Here is a 20141-nt window from a genome sequence, read left to right as displayed (position 1 = left end):
CATTACTGCTGCAGGAAATATTTTGACAATAAAAGCCTAGAAAAACAATGTAAACTTAGATTCCCGTTTGGTTGTTATGTTCTTGGGAGGAAAAAAGTTCTCTAAAACTATAAGATTTTTTTCTCTATTATCTTTTTAAACAGACAAGAGGATGCCTAAAATACACTGCTATTGGCTTTTATAAAGGAGGACTTGATGCAAAAAACAGCAGGGATTGGGTCGGTGGAAGAAACTGCTGGAGCCCCAAACAGTTCCCCTTAAAGAACCCACACATGGACTCACCTACTCAGACTCATTCCCTCTGAGATCCAGCACCAGGGTAGCAGCTTGAAAGGCACCAGTAGCATACTAGGATAAACTGAAGTGTCTGGCATCAAGGTGAGCAGAGGACATTGTCTCTTTTCTAAACCCTCCCCACACAGAGCCACAGAGCCAGCAAGCTTGTGCCGTATCTGAGACTCCATCAACCTGGCTGACACTGTTTGACCTGCATTTTAAATTCACAGGCTTACTCTCAAACTGGCTATACTCTCCTATTACTTCTTATACTGAAAGTGTTTCTTTTCAGATATAAACAAATAAAAGTACTCTTCAAACTCAAATGCTAAGAAGGTTGGGGAGTATGCATACTTTATTCACCATGGTATTTCCAAAATCCAGCACATGCCTAGAGTTGTTGATGGTCAATAATATTTGTGAAATAAATGAAGCTGTGAGGAGAATGCTTCTGTATGAAGACCCAACCTGAAATAATTCTAAGAGATTTTCCCTTATTATCATGCTTGACCTGACCTCTTAGTTTCCAACCTAATATCACCTCACTCCATCTTCTTTTAATACTTCATAAATATTTGTATCATTTATTAAGTTTTTAATTTTTAAAGTACCTTTTGTTTATTACACTGTTATAGTTGTCCCAATGTTTCCCTCTTTGCCCCCTTGCACATGGTATCCCCTTTTCCTCCACAATCCCATTCTCCTTAGTTCATGTCCATGGGTCATGCATGTAAATTCTCTGGCTTCTCCCTTTCCTAACATCCCCCTGTCTATTCTTAACACCGCCCTGTCTATTTTATTTCTAGCAATTATGCTTCTTAACCCCCGTACCTATTCCCTCATTCTTCCCCTTCTCCCTCCCTGCTGATAGCCTTCCAAGTGACCTCCATACCTATGAACCTGTTCTTGTTCTGCTTGTTTGCTTAGTTTATTTTTTAGATTCAGTTGTTAATAGTTGTGTTTGTTGTTATTTTAATATTCATAGTTTTGATCTTCTTTTTTCTTAATTAGTCCCTTTAACATTTTGTAATAATGGCTTGGTGATGAACTCTTAAGCTTTACTTTGTCTGGGAAGCACTTTATCTGCCCTTCAATTCTAAATAATAGCTTTGCTGGGTAATCTTGGCTGCAGGCCCTCGCTTTTCATCACTTTGAATACTTCTTGCCAGTCCCTTCTTGCCTGCAGAGTTTCTTTTGAGAAATCATTTGATAGTCTTATAGGAACTGCTTTGTAGGTAACTCTGCTTTTTTCTTGATGCTTCTAAGATTCTTCATCTTTAACCTTTGGCATTTTAATTTTGATGTGTCTTGGTGTGGTCCTCTTTGGGTCCAACTTGTTTGGGACTCTCTGTGCTTCCTAGACTTGTATATCTATATCTTTACCAAATTAGGGAAGTTTTCTTTCATTATTTTTTTCAGATAAGTTTTCAACTTCTTGCGCTTCCTCTTCTCTTTCTGGAACACTTATGATTCGGATGTTGGTAGGTTTAAAGTTGTCCCAGACGTTCCTAAGCCTCTTATTTTTTTGCATTCATGTTTTTCTTTTTGTTCTGGTTGAATGTTTATTTCTTTCTTTTGTTCCAAATCATTGATTTGAATCCCGGCTTCCTTCCCTTCATTGCTGGTTCCCTGTATATTTTTCTTTATTTCATTTAGTGCAATCTTCAATTCTTCCTTTATTATTATTTTTTTTTGTTGTTGTACTTTGAGTTCTCTGAGCATCCTTACCATCAGTGTTTTAAACTCTGCATCTGATATGTTGGTTATCTCCATTTTGTTTAGTCCTTTTTCTGGGGTTTTGTTCTTTCATCTGGGCCATATTTCCTTGCCTCCTCAATTTGGCAGCCTCCGTGTGTTTGTTTCTGTATATTTGGTAGAACAGCTTTTACTCCCTGTCTTGGTAGTGTGGCCTATGTAGCAAAGGCACCTGTAAATTGTGTGGGGCGGAGCCTTAGGTAATTGCCATGGCAGGGTTACCTGCTTCACCACCGTGTGGCTCTGTTTGTGGTGGGGGGCTTGGAGAGGGGTCAATGATGCTGCTTGGCTTCTGGTGATTTGCCCCACTCTCACCCCATTTCCAGTCACTTCACCTACTTCCTGTATGCAATTGGCAGCCTTCAAATTATTGCTCTGGGGCTTGCATATATTCTAAGGCCATTCGGGCCCTTAAAGTGGTGAAAATCTGGCAGTTTCTTCCACTACTCCAATCCCCATTGTTTTCTTACAGACAGATAATGGGGGTTTATCTTCCCAGTGCTGGAAATCTGGCAACAGGAATGCATACTTGGGAGAACAAATTCAGACATAACATAGTGTCTCCACGTGCCTGGACTGAGAGCACAAAGAATGGCTGGGTATAGGCAACGGAATGGTGGAGAGCATGACAATCAGATGCTGGGTCAATCATATACCCTTCCTCAGTCCAGTTTTTTCTACTTGGAAATGAGGAAAATAATAGTAAAATAATAGAAGCAGATTGGTAAATCTACCTCAGTGCACTATCAGGAGAAAATGAACTAATGAGTATAGGGCACTGAGTATATACAGTGCTTGGTGCACAGGAAGTTCTAAGTACATCTTGGCTGCTATGACTCTTTATAGCCTGCCTGGCTTGCCTGACCAGTATGGTCTTGGCTGGTCTGGCCAAGCTTCTCCTAGGCTTCCTCCAAGTACCTGTTCCTTGGTGTTAATGCTGAAGGTAACACACCGACATTTCTCTTCAGCTAATCTACCACTCCCAATACTCTAAACTACCCATTCTACTCTAGCTTCAGGAATCAAACTTCTAAGTAGGCAGTAAACAGTAAAATAAAACAAAAACAAACAGAAGCCCGATGGTTCCCAATCACCTTCCACAGATCCTCACTGAAAATCCACTGAGGGTAAGCATTTGTGAATTCTCTTAAACCCTATGTGACTGTACTTTTCCTTGTGGCAACTTCCCCACTCCTCTTAAATTGTGACTTGTGTGCTACTTATCGATCCCAACAGCTCTGAATTACATATAAGCAGTTATAAAAATACTTCAAATATGTATGGCACTTTATGCTTTCCCAAGTACCTTTTCACACATCATTTAATCTCTCACAAGCACCCCAGGGAAGTATGAGAATTGCTGTTGTCCTCATTTCATGAATAAGAAAAATGAGATGGCTCAAGGAAGGTGCATAACTTGCCAAAGTCACATAGCCAGAGCCACAAACACACAGACAATTTTTAATCTAGTGCTCTTGTCCTAACACAAGTGAGCCTTACTGACTGATACAGGATACATTTATTTACAACAGGATCTAACTAAAAATACTTAAGAGAAGATAAGATGCTCTATTAGTTTTTTGAACAAATTAACAGTTTATTTAAAAATTATAAATAATTTGAAGGTTTTTTTGCCCTTTGATCCCTTTCGATTTTAAATAATAAGGTTTTGTGATTCTCAGGTGTTGCTTTAAAATATCTCTAACAATCCAAAACTGATAAATGCTTTTAACCCACAGACCATCATAGGCGTCACAACGGAGATTGTAAAGAAGCATTACTGTTCTTTTCTATTTAAGTTCAAAAGGGCCAGTGACTACTGAGAGCTCAAATCACAATGAAGCCCTGAAACAGGAAGAGACACTAAAGATACCACCTCTTGATTGCTGTCTTCAAAATTACCTGCCTTGCAGTGTAAACACAAGAAAATATGAGTGAGACTCATCTCCTGAATGGTGAGATGGTAGAGAGACTGAACTAGTGCATCTGCATGCTTGAGACTGGATGTTCCTGCCGACACATTTAAATATCCCCATGACAAGCTCCAATGAGCTCCTGTGGTCATCAAATTTGCAAACTACCACAGTGGAGAACTCAAACAGTTACAGAGTAAAAGGGGGTTCTGTCATGTGGTGCCTTGGTGTAAAACCCAACAACTGGTGTTGAGGAAAACAGGTCTTTATTTACAGTATTCCAACCTGGGTAGGCAGTGAGCACTTCAGCTCAGAGCCCTGTTCTCCCACGGGACCCAGCACTTTCCTTGCTCCCCAAAAGGCTAGAAGTCAAAAACATGCCCAGAAGTTCCCTATCCCTTATCTCTCAGCTCTCTCCTTCAGGATGTGGGGAACGATGTCATCAACCTCTATATAACAGTCCAGGAAAACATGTGCTGTGTTGCACTGGATCACACATGGTTCTTTCCATGCCCTTTCAAAGCCTCATGGCTCTCTTCTCCCTGCAAACCATGTGGCTCTCTTTCTCTTCCCTCTCTCCAAACCATGTAGATCTCTCTACTCTCTGCAAAAATGGCTGCTGCCTTATTTTTAAATCCCTGACAGTGGCCTGTGACACAGTGGGCGTGGTAACCGGTTCTGACCATTCATAGACCTTGTGCAGGCCCTGTGTGCTCTTTCCTCACCATCCCATGGTCAAAACCCCTTCCATCTCCTTGGAACCTTGGAAGAACCAAACCATTTGCATAACTAAGAAACTAGCTACCAGCTATAGATATGCAAAGGCATCTTGAAAGCTGTCCCCTTCCCCCACCCCTCAACCGCAGGCTCTGGGGACTTTTTTTGTGTGTGGGACATGCTCTGTAACAAAACCATGAGCTGCCATAGCATCCAACCAATCTACTAAATATGTATGGCAAATAGTTGATTCACTGTATATTTCTCAGATAAGTCAGAAGTATTTTGTTGAACATTAAAGCCATTAAACTCCTTATTCACTATTATCCAGGTCAGGTCAGTAGAAAAGGTTTTGAAATCATTATAAAGCTGCAAATATACAGATCTGTGCCTATACTTTTAAGACAAAAATAGTGATCACTGGTTCCAAATATAATTACTTTAAAAGTTCTTAAAGCATAATAGGACATTTAAAAGGATTAAGAGACAAATAAGAGATCTAACATTGTACTAACATACTGTTTGTCAGCATGACACATTCTATGTTCATGAACAAGGTTAGGTACACTCTAAGACTTGACTATAGGCTATTGTTTCAAGAGACACCAAACTGATGGAATAAATAAACAAACAAATAAACTATTTTAGTCATGAGTCAAACAGCTCTAAAATGACATAGTACCTACATAATTTTTCCAGAATTACCCAAGTTGCCATCGCAAAGGATCAAAAATAATATAAGTAATGAAAATAACAGAGTTGTGAAGAATTGCACTATGAATATGTGGTACGCATATGATATTAAGATTACAACAGGTCTGTATCTGAAAACAAGGACATGCGTCAATAGCGTTGAAAATCCTACTTGAAGATCGATTTTATTCTAATAAATGTGATTAGGACACCCAATTACTCCTTGTGAAATCATTAGCTGATAATCAACATTCAAATAAGGAGGAAATGGCTAGAAACCCAGGAGTTATTTACTTGGAATCCACTATGGTCTGTGCTTCAAGGGCTCTGTGAGCTCTTTGGAATTCCATGTAAAAATCTGAGTGTATGAGTGTATGTGTATTTTTCTGGAAGAGGTATCCACAGCTTAAATCAGATTTTTATAGGGTTCTTAGATCCTCAAAAGGTAAGATCCGCTGTTCTAAAAGCAGGACATTGTTTATCAATATTGAAGTACATAACTAGATTTTAGATAATCTAAGTAATATCCCACAAGTCTGAAATTAAGAAAATTATTTCACTTTTCTAAATTACTCATAAAAGTGTTTTCAAAAAATGGATACTAGATTTATCCCAACTAAAAAACAAACAAACAACAACAAAAAATAGCCACAGAGTGCAAATACAATGAAAAATAAGTATTTTAGGTACCCTATTGCTGTAAAAATAGACTTTAACAGTATCTAAGAAAGAAAATTAGGTTATTCTGAAAGATTTCTTTTCCTTGGGTTAAACAGAGGATAGAAATGTTTACATCGGTATGTCAGAACTTATTTATCTGAACGGATTCATATCCTATTCCTCTCTGGTTTTTTTAAAAAAAAACATGGAAGCATCAGGATGTCAAGATAAAATGTTGAAAGAAATAAGCAGTTTTTTAACATAGGTGATAGTAGTGTTTTGGAAGTGAGTGGATACATTTTTCGTTATTGCAGTAGTTAGAGGCACGCTGGGGGTTTGAGATGCTGGATGTCCAGGACTGAACTGCATGTGTAGGACAACAAAAATTGTCCTATATTCTGCATGTCTCATATTTCCTGCTGGACATTCAAATAAATGAAAAATCTATAATTCAATGGGCCTAGTAACTATCTCCATTGTACATATTTTTGCAAAGCCCTTTTTATGCACTTTCAATTTCCAAGGCACTAACTACTGGGATCAACTGTGTAAATTAAAGTAAGATTATTTTTCATTTGGAAATTTTCTAGGTGTCTGCCATTTTGGGAAATCACGTCACTGTTGTTGCTATGGACTTAATGTTTGTGTTCCTTCCCTAAATCAGTATGTTGAAACCTAACCCTCAAAGTGATGGCAGAAAGTGGGGCTTCAGGGAGGTGAGTAGATCATGAAGGCAGAGCCCCCAGGAAGGGGGTTAGTTCTTTATAAAAGTGGCTTCATGGAGATCCCTCACCCTTTCCACAAGGTGAGGACACAGTGAGAAGGCCCCATTGCTGAACCAGAAAGCAGCTCCTCAGCAGACACCAAATCTGCTAGGACTTTGATTTTGGACTTTTAGCTTCTAGAACTATGAGAAATTTCTGTTGTTTATAAGCTACCTGGTCTATAGTATTATTATAGCAACATGAACTAGACAATGGCAATGCCATTCTTGGACTTGGAGCTGACAACACAAGCCACTTATATCAATCGGTAGTTTTTTGCTGCTGGATTCAGGGTTCTTCACTTATACTGCAAATCCATAACCACTTCATTATGACTTAGTACACAGCCATGCCAAGGCAGTGTCATTTAAAAACCATTAAAAAAATCTTCCTTTTAAGTTCAGTGAGGACATTACATAAATTTAAAGAATTATCTGTGTGGAGTGTGCAGTTTAGTTAAGGGGACTGTACCATGTTGGCTTCTTGGCTGGGACACAAGCACTCTAGCGGGGGAAGATGCTAACAACAGGGGAATGAGCGTAAGGGGGACCTGGGCAATTTTTGTACTATCTTTGCAACTTCTCTGTAGGTCTAAAACTATTCTAATAAAAAGATTATTTTTAATGTTTATCTTTAGAGGCATATAGAGATTTCAAATTTGGAAAAGTGTTCCTCCACTTCTAATAACATCAGTTTTTAAAACTTAGATTGAACTACTGAACTAGACGTTTTCATATGTCAATAACAGTTAAGTTTAGCAAGTTCATATGGTTTATCCTAGAATAGTTAAGGCCTAGTTTACTGGACTGCATAATAAAGTTAAGAATAAACATACTTTTCATTTGCAGAAATAAAGAAAAATCAGTTGCAATCCACTGTGAACACACCTCCCCTCTCTGGCAAATTCTCCCCATAGTTATACTGTATGATCTATGATTTTAATTTGAGGGTAGTAAAGAAATGTGTTTCAAAATATTTATTATTAAAAAAGGAGAAAAGAGTTTGGGGTAGTTGAAAACCTTTTAACTACACAAAGTGTTAATAAGCAGAAGAGACAGTCTATAGCAGTTGTTTATCTGTGAAGCTAATTTACCAAATTCCTATGGGAAGAAAATTAAAAGCAGAGTACTTTAACCCTTTCTTGATAATAGTCTTGTTCTTCCACAGGATGATATTCAATCAGTGCTTTCATCAGTGAATTCACCTTTAAGCAAAATATGTTGTGAAAAAAGAACCCAATCAGAAATGTTTTGTGTTTCTGCAGAAAGCCTATGAAATTCTCGAACATGTTCAGCTTCTGAGAAAAACATATTAAGGGGAGAAATCTAACTGCAATGAGAAAAGAAAACATCTGGAAAAGCAATGGGCAGGTTTACCATCCAAGATCACTCACCTGTGCACAAATCTGATGCATGACATGACCGAACTCATGGAAGTAAGTCCTCACCTCGTCGTGCCTCAGGAGAGAGGGACGGCCTGCTAGGGGCGGAGAGAAGTTGACCACAAGGGCTGCCACAGACATCATGCGGCTGCCATCAGGGAGGAGGCAGCCCGGCTGGAGGCCGAAGCAGGCTGCGTGGTTGTATTTCCCTTCCCTAGGAACCAGAAGCATAGTCTGTGAGGTGTGAACACCCTGCTCTAGCAACAACAGTGCCCTGGCCTCTCTCACTCATTACGTCTTACTTGATACATATTTGATAGAAGATACTTTAAAATATCTGATTTTTAAAAAGTAGGTAAAACTATGGACAATGTAAAAAGATCAGTAGTTGCCAGGGATTAGGGACAGCTGAATAGGTAGATGGAACACAAAGGATTTTTATGGTACTAAAGCTACACTGAATAATACTATAATGGTAAATATATGTTATTATAATTTGTCCAAACCCATCAAATATACAACATCAAGAATGAACCCTAATGAAAGCCATGAACTTTGGGTGATAATGATGTATCAATGTAGGTTCATCAGTTGTAACTAATGTACTACTTTGGTGGGGGAGGTTGATATTAGGGGAAGCTGTGCATGTGTGGGTCCTCCAGGTATATGGGAAATCTCCGTACCTTATGCTCAATTTTGCTGTGAACCTAAAACTGCTCTAAAAAATAAAGCCTATTTAAAATCAGTCAAGAAATCAGTCAATCAGAACCATGCCAAGACTGAGCGAGGAGTGAGCAGGGATGAGGAAAAGGCAGGCAGGCAGAGGAGAGGACATGTATACCAGACACTGCACTCAATTTGAGAAAATTTTCAGCCAGCCCAGCCTCTCGTTGTTTAATGGGTCCTTCAGAGTTCCTGGAATGATTTCATGTAATGAATTGGAAATATGTAAACAGGTAAACAGATGTACCAATCTTACTTTTTAACAGGGGACAGCTAAAGTAATCTGGGAAGTGTTGTCCTGTTATATTTTATATCACTTGGTATATTATGAAAGGCAATAAAAGTATTCTTGATTTAAGAGTAATATAGGCACTACTATACTGGAGAAACAACAGTTGAGTTTTCTTAAAAATATTTGGAGAATTTTAAAAATATCTAAGAATAGGTTAAAATCTAAGACTTTCTACCAATTGTAAAATCAGTGACATGGAGGGGTTTTTACCTTTCCTGAAAAAAATAAACTTGATTTATTTAATTTTAAAGGATTCCTTATTCTGAAATTATGCCATTTTACATTTTGTTTATAAAATGATGGTGATTTTTCCCTGGCTGGTAGCTCAGTTGGTTAAGAGTGTCATCCCAATACGCCAAGTTTGTGGGTTCAATCCTGGGTCAGGGCACATACAAGAATCAACCAATGAGTAAATAAATAAATAAAAGAACAAGTCGATATTTCTCGCTCCCAAATCAATAAACTTAAAAAAATAATGGTGATTCTTAAAAATGTCCTTCATGGGCAATCTTATGTTGGAACCACCAGTTTTTTTTGTTTTTTTTTTTTTTTTTGAGAATCTCAGTATTTGATGAATGAAAATGAAAATGTGATTTTTAAAAAATACTGGTCTTTCCTAAAACCTACTCTAAATATCATTTTTGAGTTAATTAGACAAAGAAAACAAGTTAACCCATCTCATTGTTATGAAGCAAGGATGTAGGTGACAGGAAGTGAATATTAAGTAGATCATTGGTTACCACTCTCACAAAAAATCATCCTCTGGTCCCTATACCAGAGTTCTGGTAGCAATGGCCAGATCTCAAAGAAACCTATTACATCTTGACAGAGAAACAGCAAGATAAGATGGCAAGAACTAGCTCTGACTCGGGAAGGAGAATATGAGGACAGAAAGCTCCAATGTTGAAGGATTTCCCCTGAAAGAGTTCTTGGCTCAAAACTATATGCTGACACTTTGTAATTAAAAATAGACCCATCTACATTTGACATGGGTTTATTTTTAGCTAATCTCAGAAGTGAAAGTAAGTCCACAGAGCATAGGGATAAGACACCTCTGCCCATTGGCTGAATGACATAAGTTTTCCAGCCTTCTTCCCAGCAGTTACTTGAAGTCACCCAAAGTCTGTGGATGACAACTTGTTATTGGTATGGAACCAAGGGGATGCTGTAATTTCTTTCCTCTGGCCTGTTTTGTAAAATGGATTACTAATTGTAACAGGCTGGCTTTGTTTTAGAAAGCAGCCTGGAGAGAGTGACCCACATCCTTTCCTATCTGATGAAACACTGTGGAGTCCATAGTTACTACATGATTTGGAGACAATAATATTTTAAATTCTTACCACTGATCAAATACCTAGTCTTGGTGATTTGTACATATAGTGTAATGCACAAAACAATCCTATAAGGGAATCAGTACATATTGCAGAAGAGAAAAGAGAGTCTCAGAAAGGTTATGTTACTCAAACATAGCCAGACTCAGGGAAGTGGCCATAGATTTAAGAGTAATGGCAGACAGATTACCAGAATAATAAACATTTTGGGATCAATATTAAATTAAGAAAATGCAGTGCACAAACTAGATGATGATGATGACAGGTGCTAATATTTATTAAGCACTTGCTATATGCTGGGTAGTCTCCAATTAATGCTTTGCATGTAATTAACCATTTTATCTTTATAACAACCCTACAAAGCAGGTAAGATCAGTATTCCCATTTTATATGATCTGGAATGCTGATATAGAAACTGAGGTACAGAAACATTAAGAACCTGCCTAGTAAGTGATGGAGCCAGGCATGCTGGCTTCAGAGCCCACATTTTTAATCCTTTTATTAAGAGATCTATGGAAAACAAGAGCGTTAATCTGGGTAGGAGCCGAATCCCTAAGGAGCTGAACCCAACAATATGGTCATCAGTACCTTGGATAGAGGTCCAAGTAGAACTGTCCCAAAACTTCTCCTGTGGCTTTATCCTTCACAGTATAAAGTGTAACACTTTTATTCCACACATGAGGATCTGCCACTTGCTCAAATGAAAGTCCCAACAACTCCTGGTATATGTTCAGCAAGCCTTCAGTGACCACTTCAATTGGGAAGTATTCCTTGAGGATCTCTTGGTCTATGGAGTACTTGAGTTCTTCTGTCTGAGTCATGTAGTAATGCAGATCCCAGGCATTGATTTTTCCGTCATATTCAAAACCTCTCTCTTCACATTCTTGTTTCTTCAAATTCAAAACAAACTCTCGTTCTGCCTCACCCAGGGGCTTTAATTTCTGGCTTAAGTCATCTGAGAGGGAAGTGGGAAAAGTCAACAATCTATTGCTGCCAAGAGTGGTGGGAGGGAGGGATGTGGGAAGGGAAAGCAGGCTCTACCTGACAGCACTGTTATTCTCTTCAAGTAATTTATTTTATGGCTCTTCGCCCCTCTTTCTGTTAGCATCACCCAAACTAGGCCACGACTTCCTCACAGCACCAACAAAGCTGAAGTTTATCAGAGAGAACTCTGACACGAGAATGTTATCATTTAGGGAAAAAAGCAAGAGTGAAACTAAACTCACATATGTGATTATTCTTCAAGAAGATTCGGCTCCTTAGAAAGGTAGGCAGGGAAAATAAATCGAATGTGACCTGTGACGAGTGTTGCTAAAAATTGCTCAATGCCTTTGATGCTCATGAGCTTTGTTATCACTACCCTGTTCCTATGAAGAAGGTCTATTTGGACATAGTCCACTTTTTAGGTGGGTACTGCACTTTATATATTGTGGTCAATTGTTGACTATTTTAGTGTATTTAGCTAAATGAATATGCTCTTCTTGTGTATTTATTCTTCACAAGGGGGTGCATATATAAGATGAGCACGTGTTTGGCCCTGTAAGCGGCATGTGCACTACAGAGGCAGCCCAGAGTGGGAGCTGAAGGCAGCAGCTGAGGAGTGCTGTGAACAGAAAGGAGGTAAAAGAGCTATGATTCTAAGTGAGCCTATCAGAAACTACGTGAATATCGGTAGCAAGCGGACAGCTCAGATGGCAATATGCCTATTTCAAATTACAGGGAAACTACTTTAAAGGAATTAAGTTAATCAGGTAGTTCTTAAAGAAAATTTTTCGTATATGCAGTTACAACATTTTATCAAACCTGTTAACTCCCTGAGCCACTTTTGTATAATGTTCATCAGAATTTATGGCAATTACCTGTTCACATCTTTGTTGTTTCCACTCAGGGAATAGTCACTGAGAAAAGGACCTCATTTAATTACTCTCTATGGTTTTACCATTTAGCACACCGCCTAATGCAGAATAGTTATTTCATAAATGTCTCACGAATGAATAAATGAATTATATAATAACAAATACCACCTATGAAGCACCTACTACATGTCGTATCTGTGACAACATATACATTAATGACACAAGGTACAGCATTGAGGATGTAGTGGAGTAAATCTTGGGCTGAAGGTTGATTTTAATCCATCATTAATAATCTCTCACTTAATTAAGCTAATAAAAAAATACTAAAGAAAAAGACTACAATACTTTGAAAAGTTGTTACAGTCTGAAAGGGGTCAATACGGAAAGTTAAAGAAAAAGCTAAACTTTGGTAAACTCTGGTTAGAAAAGATTACAATAAAAATCAGTATCTATACCATGGTTGCTATTCAACCATTTCCACTAAGGTGGAAGAGAAACCCAGAGTGACTGCTGAAAAAGTGACACCTGGACTAAGATGGGGCTGGGGAGGAGTGACACACTGCCAATAACTAAGTGTCATGGACACAAGAATCATGGTTTTAAAAAGATTAGTGAAAGTGATTTAAAATAAATGTTAATATGGTTATTAGATAATAGTTTTGATGCATATTATTGTATATTACTTCTGTATAAAGTAAGTGGCTTCTGGAATATAAAATTATGGCAGTGAACAAAGGTGAAAAGCTAATACTCTCTGTAACAACCCTAGATGTCTTGTCAAGACATTAGTATAAAAACCCCAGTTAAGCCCTGACTGGGTAGCTCCGTGGGATGGGTATTGCCCTGCAAACTGAAAGGTTGTCAGCTGATTTCCAGTCAGGGCACATGTGTGGGTTGCCAGCCAGGTCCCCATTTGGGGGTGTGCGAGAAGCAACTGACTGATGTTTCTCTTCCTCTCTGTCTCCCTTCCTTCCCCTCTAAAAATAAATAAAAAAAATAAAATCCCAATCCAGATACAATATAGAATGACTATATAATATAGAAGGACTATAATAGTAATATAAACAATGAGCAACCCTTAGAAACAAGCACAGTATCTAATACATAGTAGGTGAACAATAAATTTCTCTTGAATGAATAACAAGTAGGATGTCCTCAAAAGAATATTAGAGTCTAAGGCCCTCTGTCAAGTTGGTATCATGCAGTAAAACAATCATAGAAATGGAAATACATAATTAATTTAAAAAAAAAAAAAAAAAAGAACTAACCTAGGAAGGCTGTTACACGACTTGTACTCTTTGCGGTGTTCATTTCGAGGACAAAGTCAGCATGTGTACTATAGCCGAGTAGCTTGGCTACTTTGGCCCGAAGTGGGAGTAGCTGCTGTAGTATTTTGCTGTTTTCCTAGTAATAAGCAATGACAACAAAAACAAATATTAACAATTAATTGGGTTGAAAGCATTAAAAGAGTTATTACATGTATTTTTAGGTTTATAAAACTGTCAAATGTTTTTAGACCATCTCGACATCTAATAAATTACTTCATTTCAGTGTTGTAGACTTTTATTTTTTTGATTCACAATCTAATTATATTTCTGAAACAATTAACTTTTTAAACATCAGGAGATAGTTATGAGGTCAATAAAATTTTAGATACAGTAAACTTAAGAGTGAAAATGTATTCTTAAGGACTATAGTGAATCCACATTTAGTCTCATTGATAGGACTGCACTAAATAATGGTGCCTAAATTATTTTTTCTTTGTGGTAACATAAACATAATACAAAATTTGCCACTTTAACTTCATATCCATTAGCTGGCTATTATTAAAAACAAAACAACACAGAAAACAATAAAACAGAAAATAATAAGCATTGACAAGGATGTGGAGAATTTGGGATCTTTGTGCACTACTGATGGAAATGTAAAATGGTGGAGCTGCTGTGAAAAACAATACTGGGATTCCTCAAAAAAAGGATTAAACTGAGAATTATCATATGATCTAGTAAGGACTCAAACAATTATTGCTACAACTATGTTCACTGCAGCATTAAGTGAATAACAGTCAAGTGGTGGAAGCAACCCAAATGTCCATCAATGAATAAAGAAAATGTGGTATATACATACAACAAAATGTTTAGCCTTCAAAAGGAAAGAACTTTTGACACATGCTAAAAAGCAGATAAATCTCGAAGATACATGGCGGTGACAGTTGCACAACAATGTGACTATACCTAACGCCACAGAACTCTACACTTAAAAATGTTTCAGGGATTTTTCTCAAATTATTTCAATCATTTTCTATTATTTTATTTGTATTAAAATACAAATAATGATATTGCCTTATCTGCAGACTTCTCCACCTTTCCCAACTGCAACTCTCTAGCTACTAAATGCTAACCCCCCATTCTCCCTCTCCTCAGCGCCTGGCATCCACTGTTGCACTGTCTGTCTCCATGAATTTGACTACTCTAGGAACTTCATGTAAGTGGAATCATACAATATTTGTCCTTTTGTGTCTGGCTTATTTCACCTAGCAGAACTTTGTTTTTAAATAATAAAAGAAAAAGTAAATAAATGTTGACGTCAAAAAAAACTATTCCCGATGATTAAATCAGCAAATCATTTACAGACATGTCTAAGCAAGATCGCGCACCAAAGTCAAACTATCTGGGTTCCAAGTTTTGCCCCACCACTTACTAGTTGTCTGACTGTAGGCAAGTCCCTTAACCTTTCAAAGTCTCAGTTTTCTTACCTGTAACATACAGATAATGAGAATAGCTAAGTCATAGGGTGAATGAAGATTCAAATGAAAATATATGTAAGTACATAGAAAAGTGCTTGGTGTAAGGGCAAACTACATAATTATGTTATAATTACTTTAGAATTAGTCCCTGGCTGGTTTGGCTCAGTGGATTGAGCGTCGACCTGCGAGCTAAGTGTCGCTGGTTCGATCTTCCAGTCAGGGCACATCAGAGAAGGAAAACTCTGACTCCAAAAAACCTCCGCTGCCTTGCGGCGTACCTCTTCAGGGGAAAGGCTAAGGGAGTAAACCCCGACAGAAAATCCGGAGCCGGAGTCCCTAAGGCGGTTTGACGTTGTAGTCAACACCGGCAACTCCTGCGGCGCACCTGAAGCCAAGCTGTATTGACTCCGTCTTTCCCTTGGACCCTTCAGCTGCGAAGAGAGGGGGGGTCTGCTGCATGGGCAACAGCAGACCCTCCATATCACCCTGCCCAGGCTCTGTAGCTTCAGCTTCACTGGAGAGGACACTCCAGCGTCATCGCAAGATGTCGATTCAACACGGGAGGAGACAGATACCGTGTCACTCCCGAGTCAGACTGCACAGCCGTTCTCGGCGGTGCAGAGAGACTCTTAAGAAGCTACACCATCGTCTCTCGAGACGGACGGCTGCCGACGACGACTTTAGAATTAGAATGGAAACATGCATAAGACGAACACACAGTATAATCCTCCAAGTTCTAAAATTAACTGATTTGAGTTTTTCTTTCACCTTTTCCAGTTTCCCTAGACCTTCTCTCCAGGCTGCCAATTTTCTCCCAATACCTACTTCCCCATTCTTCCTCCTCATACTAGAATTCTCTGAGTTTTTGCTGGACACACGGTTACCTGACTACCCTTCCCAAACTCCCTTAAAGCTACCTGTGGGACTGTGGAGTAAGAATGAGGTGATGAGTGAAGTTTCTGGGTCATCTCTTTGGAGATGCTTGCCTTGCTAGCTGTGAACCGAAGGCGACAACAATGACCTTGGACACTACACACTGAGGATGGCAGAGCTGTCCTTCAGCTCAACAACACTCACCTCTGTACTGTTAGTTTCAAGAGAAATAAACTTTAAAAAAATGTTGTCAAACATGAAACACAAAATGTGCCATTTTAACCATTTTTAAGTGTACCGTTATGTGGCACTAATTACACTAAAACTATTGTGTAACCATTAACACTATCTGTCTACAACACTCTTCCAAAACCTCAAAAATAAACTTGGTAACCATGAAAAATACCTCCCCAGTTTCCCCAGCCCCTGGAAGCCATTAATGCTTTCTGAAGAGAAATAACTTTTATTTATTTGCATCTCTCTGCTTTTAGCTGACTTTTGTATAGTTCCTTCAGCTACATGCACAGGACCGATACTAGGAATAGGCTGCTGCTATAACAAAAATGAAGAATGTACAGGAGTGGCAGGTGCAGACAGACACTGAGGCTGGGAAGCTGGTGATCCTCATTACACCAGGGATCACGCTTGTTAAAACTGTTGCTTGCCATAACTTGGAAGGCGGGCCAATTACCTACTGAGCCTTAGCTGTAGGGAAATTGTTTGGGAAAACTAGTAAGTGTGTTTGTTGGTATTTGTCACTTTTATAAAGATTACTTGAGAAAGATGCGCTTAAGTGAGAATTGGTCAGTTTGCAAAGATGGAGGAAAAGAAGTTTGCTGAGAGGCTCTACCTGTGGTCCACAGTCTGGGGCTTCAGGTGGCGGAGAAGCCAATTCCCCTGCAGCAAAGACTACCACTCAGAGCTACTGAACTGCAGAGATTTGTCTGAGAATGCGGTATTCCTCCTCAAGCCTATTGTTTCAGACAGCCCCGTAAAACAAACAAACAAAACAAAACAGAAAACCAAACATTCACAAGTACCTCTTTGCACCTTGTATTAAAAGCCTTTTCCATTTTCCTTCTGGTTTCTGGGATACAACATTTCTTCATGACAGGAAAATAGTGTGGATATTTTAAGGTAATTTTATACTTGTCATCATCTGTCCTTTCTAAACTATCAATGAAGTCATCAGGAAGAGCACCTGCAAAAAATTCTCTCATTATTGGTTAACTTAACATTGGCATGGTGCCATTAAGAACTCTAGGCATTTTGTGGAGACGTTAAAATTCAAATAAAATGACAATTCTTATAATATCATGGGGGTGGTGGTTAGAGAACAGGTGTCTTAGGAGATGCTAATTGAAAATATGAATAGGCTTCAGTGCACTTGCGCAGATGGAATTTTGAAGGAGAATAGGTAAATTAAGCCAAGCAAGATCCAGAACAGATAAGAAGAAAGTAGTTTAAGTTACACTGAAGAAACTTTGTGAGGCAAAAAAATGTTCAAGGCACTGAAGGCTGTTAAACAACAGCATAAGTTATCCAAGGCAGATTATGAGATCTTCTCAGGACTGTCTCTAGAAACAGTGTACACTCTTATTAGCCTATAACCCAGGCATGGTTTGGTTGTCTGTTCTATAGAAGGGATGGTGGATTCTGTAGAGGAGACTGGATCATTTTCTCAACAATTCTTTTAACTTTGATTTGGCAAACTGTGAGGTGACACTATCTGCCAGAATTATATAATTTAATCTAGAAACACAACAACATTTTACCAAGTTCAGCCTTGGAAAATACAAGGAAGGTATCATCCTCATTGAGGTTTTTGTTAAAGTCAATGCACAGCTCACTCATTCTTTTCTTCATTGCTTTGATTTCCTGAAACAAAAATATAAATAAAGGACATTAACAATAAAATGAATCTTTTATTGTTATCATCAACAGTCAAGTAAGTTTCACTTTTATATGAAGATTAACTTTTGTCCCCAGCTCTCAGGAAGTACTTTCTTAGACACGTGCTTGATTAAATAGTTTTCTGTGCTCTTCTGCGTTGTGTCCATGAGTATCTGTGTGTAACAGGAACAAAATGGCAACCCTGGTGACACGTTAGAAATTTTTATAAAGTTGCAAGAACTGAGTAAATTTAGGAGGTATAGTCAAAGCAGAATCTAGCACATAGTACACACACACTTGCTGAGTGAATGAAGGAATCTATTAGCCCGCTAATAATGATCGTATTTTTGAATCTTTCCTAATTCAAAATTTAGTAAATCAGTACTTGGCGCTGAAGTAAGCTAAGAGATAAGAACTGAATAATTAATTCCATGGTTGCTTTAGAAAAAAAGGTTATGTTCAAACAAATGCGATTTATGAGCCCTAACATCTGTCTAAAAAGTATTAGGTGGGAGACTAAAGGAAGCAATATGAAGGGAACCACAAAAAAAAACATGAAATAATTTTACTAATGTGTCTCACTTTTCTGAAAATGCTAGATAATGAAATTCACTTAAACCACACTGGTTCTCCATGTTGTGGCCCTAACCAGAAGCACTAACCTCACCTGGGAACTTGTTAGAAATGAAAATTCTTGAGACGTACACAAAATCCACTGAAATACGCTCACAGAGGTGGGTTCCTGTAACCAGAGTCTTAACAAGCCCTCCAGGTAATTCTGAGGAACACTCCATTTGACACAGACATTGTCCTTTTTGGACATTCAGGTTGTCTCCCCAAGTTCCCTTCCACTTCCTCTATACTCCACAGCAGCCATGTTGTTTGAGTGAGACCTGATTCTACCTGAAGTTCCAGGGGTGTGGCCCCTGCCCCAGTTAGGTAATCCCGTCTGCACTGCCGTAGTGACTGGTTCCAGTAACCCAGGCCTGGCAATCCACCAACTAAAGGGGGGTTCAGGGTTAGGCATATGATTCAGCCTGTTAACACATGAAGAGAGGTGTGATGGAGGTTTCTCTATGTCCTTCTAAGTGGTGGGGTCTTTAGATTTGCAGTCATTTTAGAAATAAAAGGAGACACCTTTGGATTTCACTAACCGTGAAGAAGAGTAGAGGGGTAGAAAAATCCGGTGGCCAAAACACCACTGAGCATCTGGATCAAACTAATCCATGAAGCCCGACTACCTCTGGACCTTCCAGTTATACAAGCAGGTAAATCTTTTCTTTTGTTTAAATTGTTCCAACAGGATGTTGTTAGCTACAACCAAACACATTTTACCTAATATAGTTCCTGCCCCAAACAGAGCTGATGATGGACCTGGAGGGCAAAGTCAGGTAAGTGAGATCAGTCACACTTCTCCTGTAACTAGGATGGAGAGGACCCGAAGTGTTGAAAGGGCATGTAGGTGGGAGAGAGGTGCCCATATCTCAGCGCTGCCTTCGGGTACACAGTAGTCCCGCTCTATATCGCGGTTCATTTATTGCAGGATTTTAAAAAATATTATATTTAATTTTTTATTGCGGATTTTTCACTGTATCGTGGGGTTTTTGTGGTACTGTATACGTATGTTGTTAAAGTTACATAGGTTTAAGAGTGTAGAATATGTATAAGAACATAAGTAGTGTTTATGAAAGTGTGAAAAGGTTAATAAGGGAGTGGGGAAGGTTCATAAGGGACTGGGAACCGTTTACAAGCGTGTGGGAAGGGTTTATAAAGCCTTAAAATATATATAAATACTAAAATCAATGTAAGGTTCCTACTTCGCGGGGGGCTCTAGAATGTAATACCCGCGATAGGTGAGGGAGTACTGTATCTACCATGCTAACATCAGTTGGTCTGGATCTCTTTTAAACTTGTTTCCAGTTCTACTGCCTAGATGAATCCCCTGGAAGCAAATCATGGGTTATTTTTCCTTTCCAAAGAATGAGTAGTTAATTCTGCAGTCAAGTTTAATTTCTGAAACTGGAAGATGTGACTGGCATTAGACAAAAGAAAAAGTTTGAGGAGCACTTTTCACCAGCTAATCTCTCCACCTTTAAGGGCCATATACTAATCACAGGGTATTCCATTTCAAAGTGCGGGTTTTAAAACTCTCCCTCATACGGATTTTATTACCAGTGCCCTATCTCTGTAAGACCAAGAGAATGGAAATACTAAGGCCTGGAGCTAGGTATTAGGGAATGTAAGATAGAGCAGAGAAAATAAGCCCAG

At 38.6% G+C, this 20141-nt stretch overlaps 1 protein-coding gene across 4 annotated transcripts in view; it reads right to left on the bottom strand.

Annotated features, from left to right (window-relative positions):
* Nucleotides 1–20141, bottom strand: part of NLN (neurolysin) — a 97118-nt gene that overhangs the window by 30466 nt on the left and 46511 nt on the right. For 3 of the 4 annotated variants that reach the window (XM_090276324.1, XM_090276323.1, XM_090276326.1), the window contains exons 5-9: nucleotides 17756–17858; nucleotides 17021–17181; nucleotides 13630–13765; nucleotides 11094–11460; nucleotides 8172–8373 (exon numbers count right to left, since the gene is read on the bottom strand). In XM_090276324.1, the coding sequence (XP_090132450.1) occupies nucleotides 8172–8373; nucleotides 11094–11460; nucleotides 13630–13765; nucleotides 17021–17181; nucleotides 17756–17858 (969 nt within the window). The remainder of the gene's footprint in view (nucleotides 1–8171; nucleotides 8374–11093; nucleotides 11461–13629; nucleotides 13766–17020; nucleotides 17182–17755; nucleotides 17859–20141) is intronic. The other variant, XM_090276325.1, reaches the window with a different exon arrangement.

This window comes from Furipterus horrens, unplaced genomic scaffold (genome assembly GCF_987537825.1).
Source record: "Furipterus horrens unplaced genomic scaffold, mFurHor1.1.pri manual_scaffold_5, whole genome shotgun sequence".
Classification (NCBI taxonomy): Eukaryota; Metazoa; Chordata; class Mammalia; order Chiroptera; family Furipteridae; genus Furipterus; species Furipterus horrens.
Note: the sequence above shows the minus strand (reverse complement) of the source record. Positions and strands in the feature narration are given on the sequence as shown.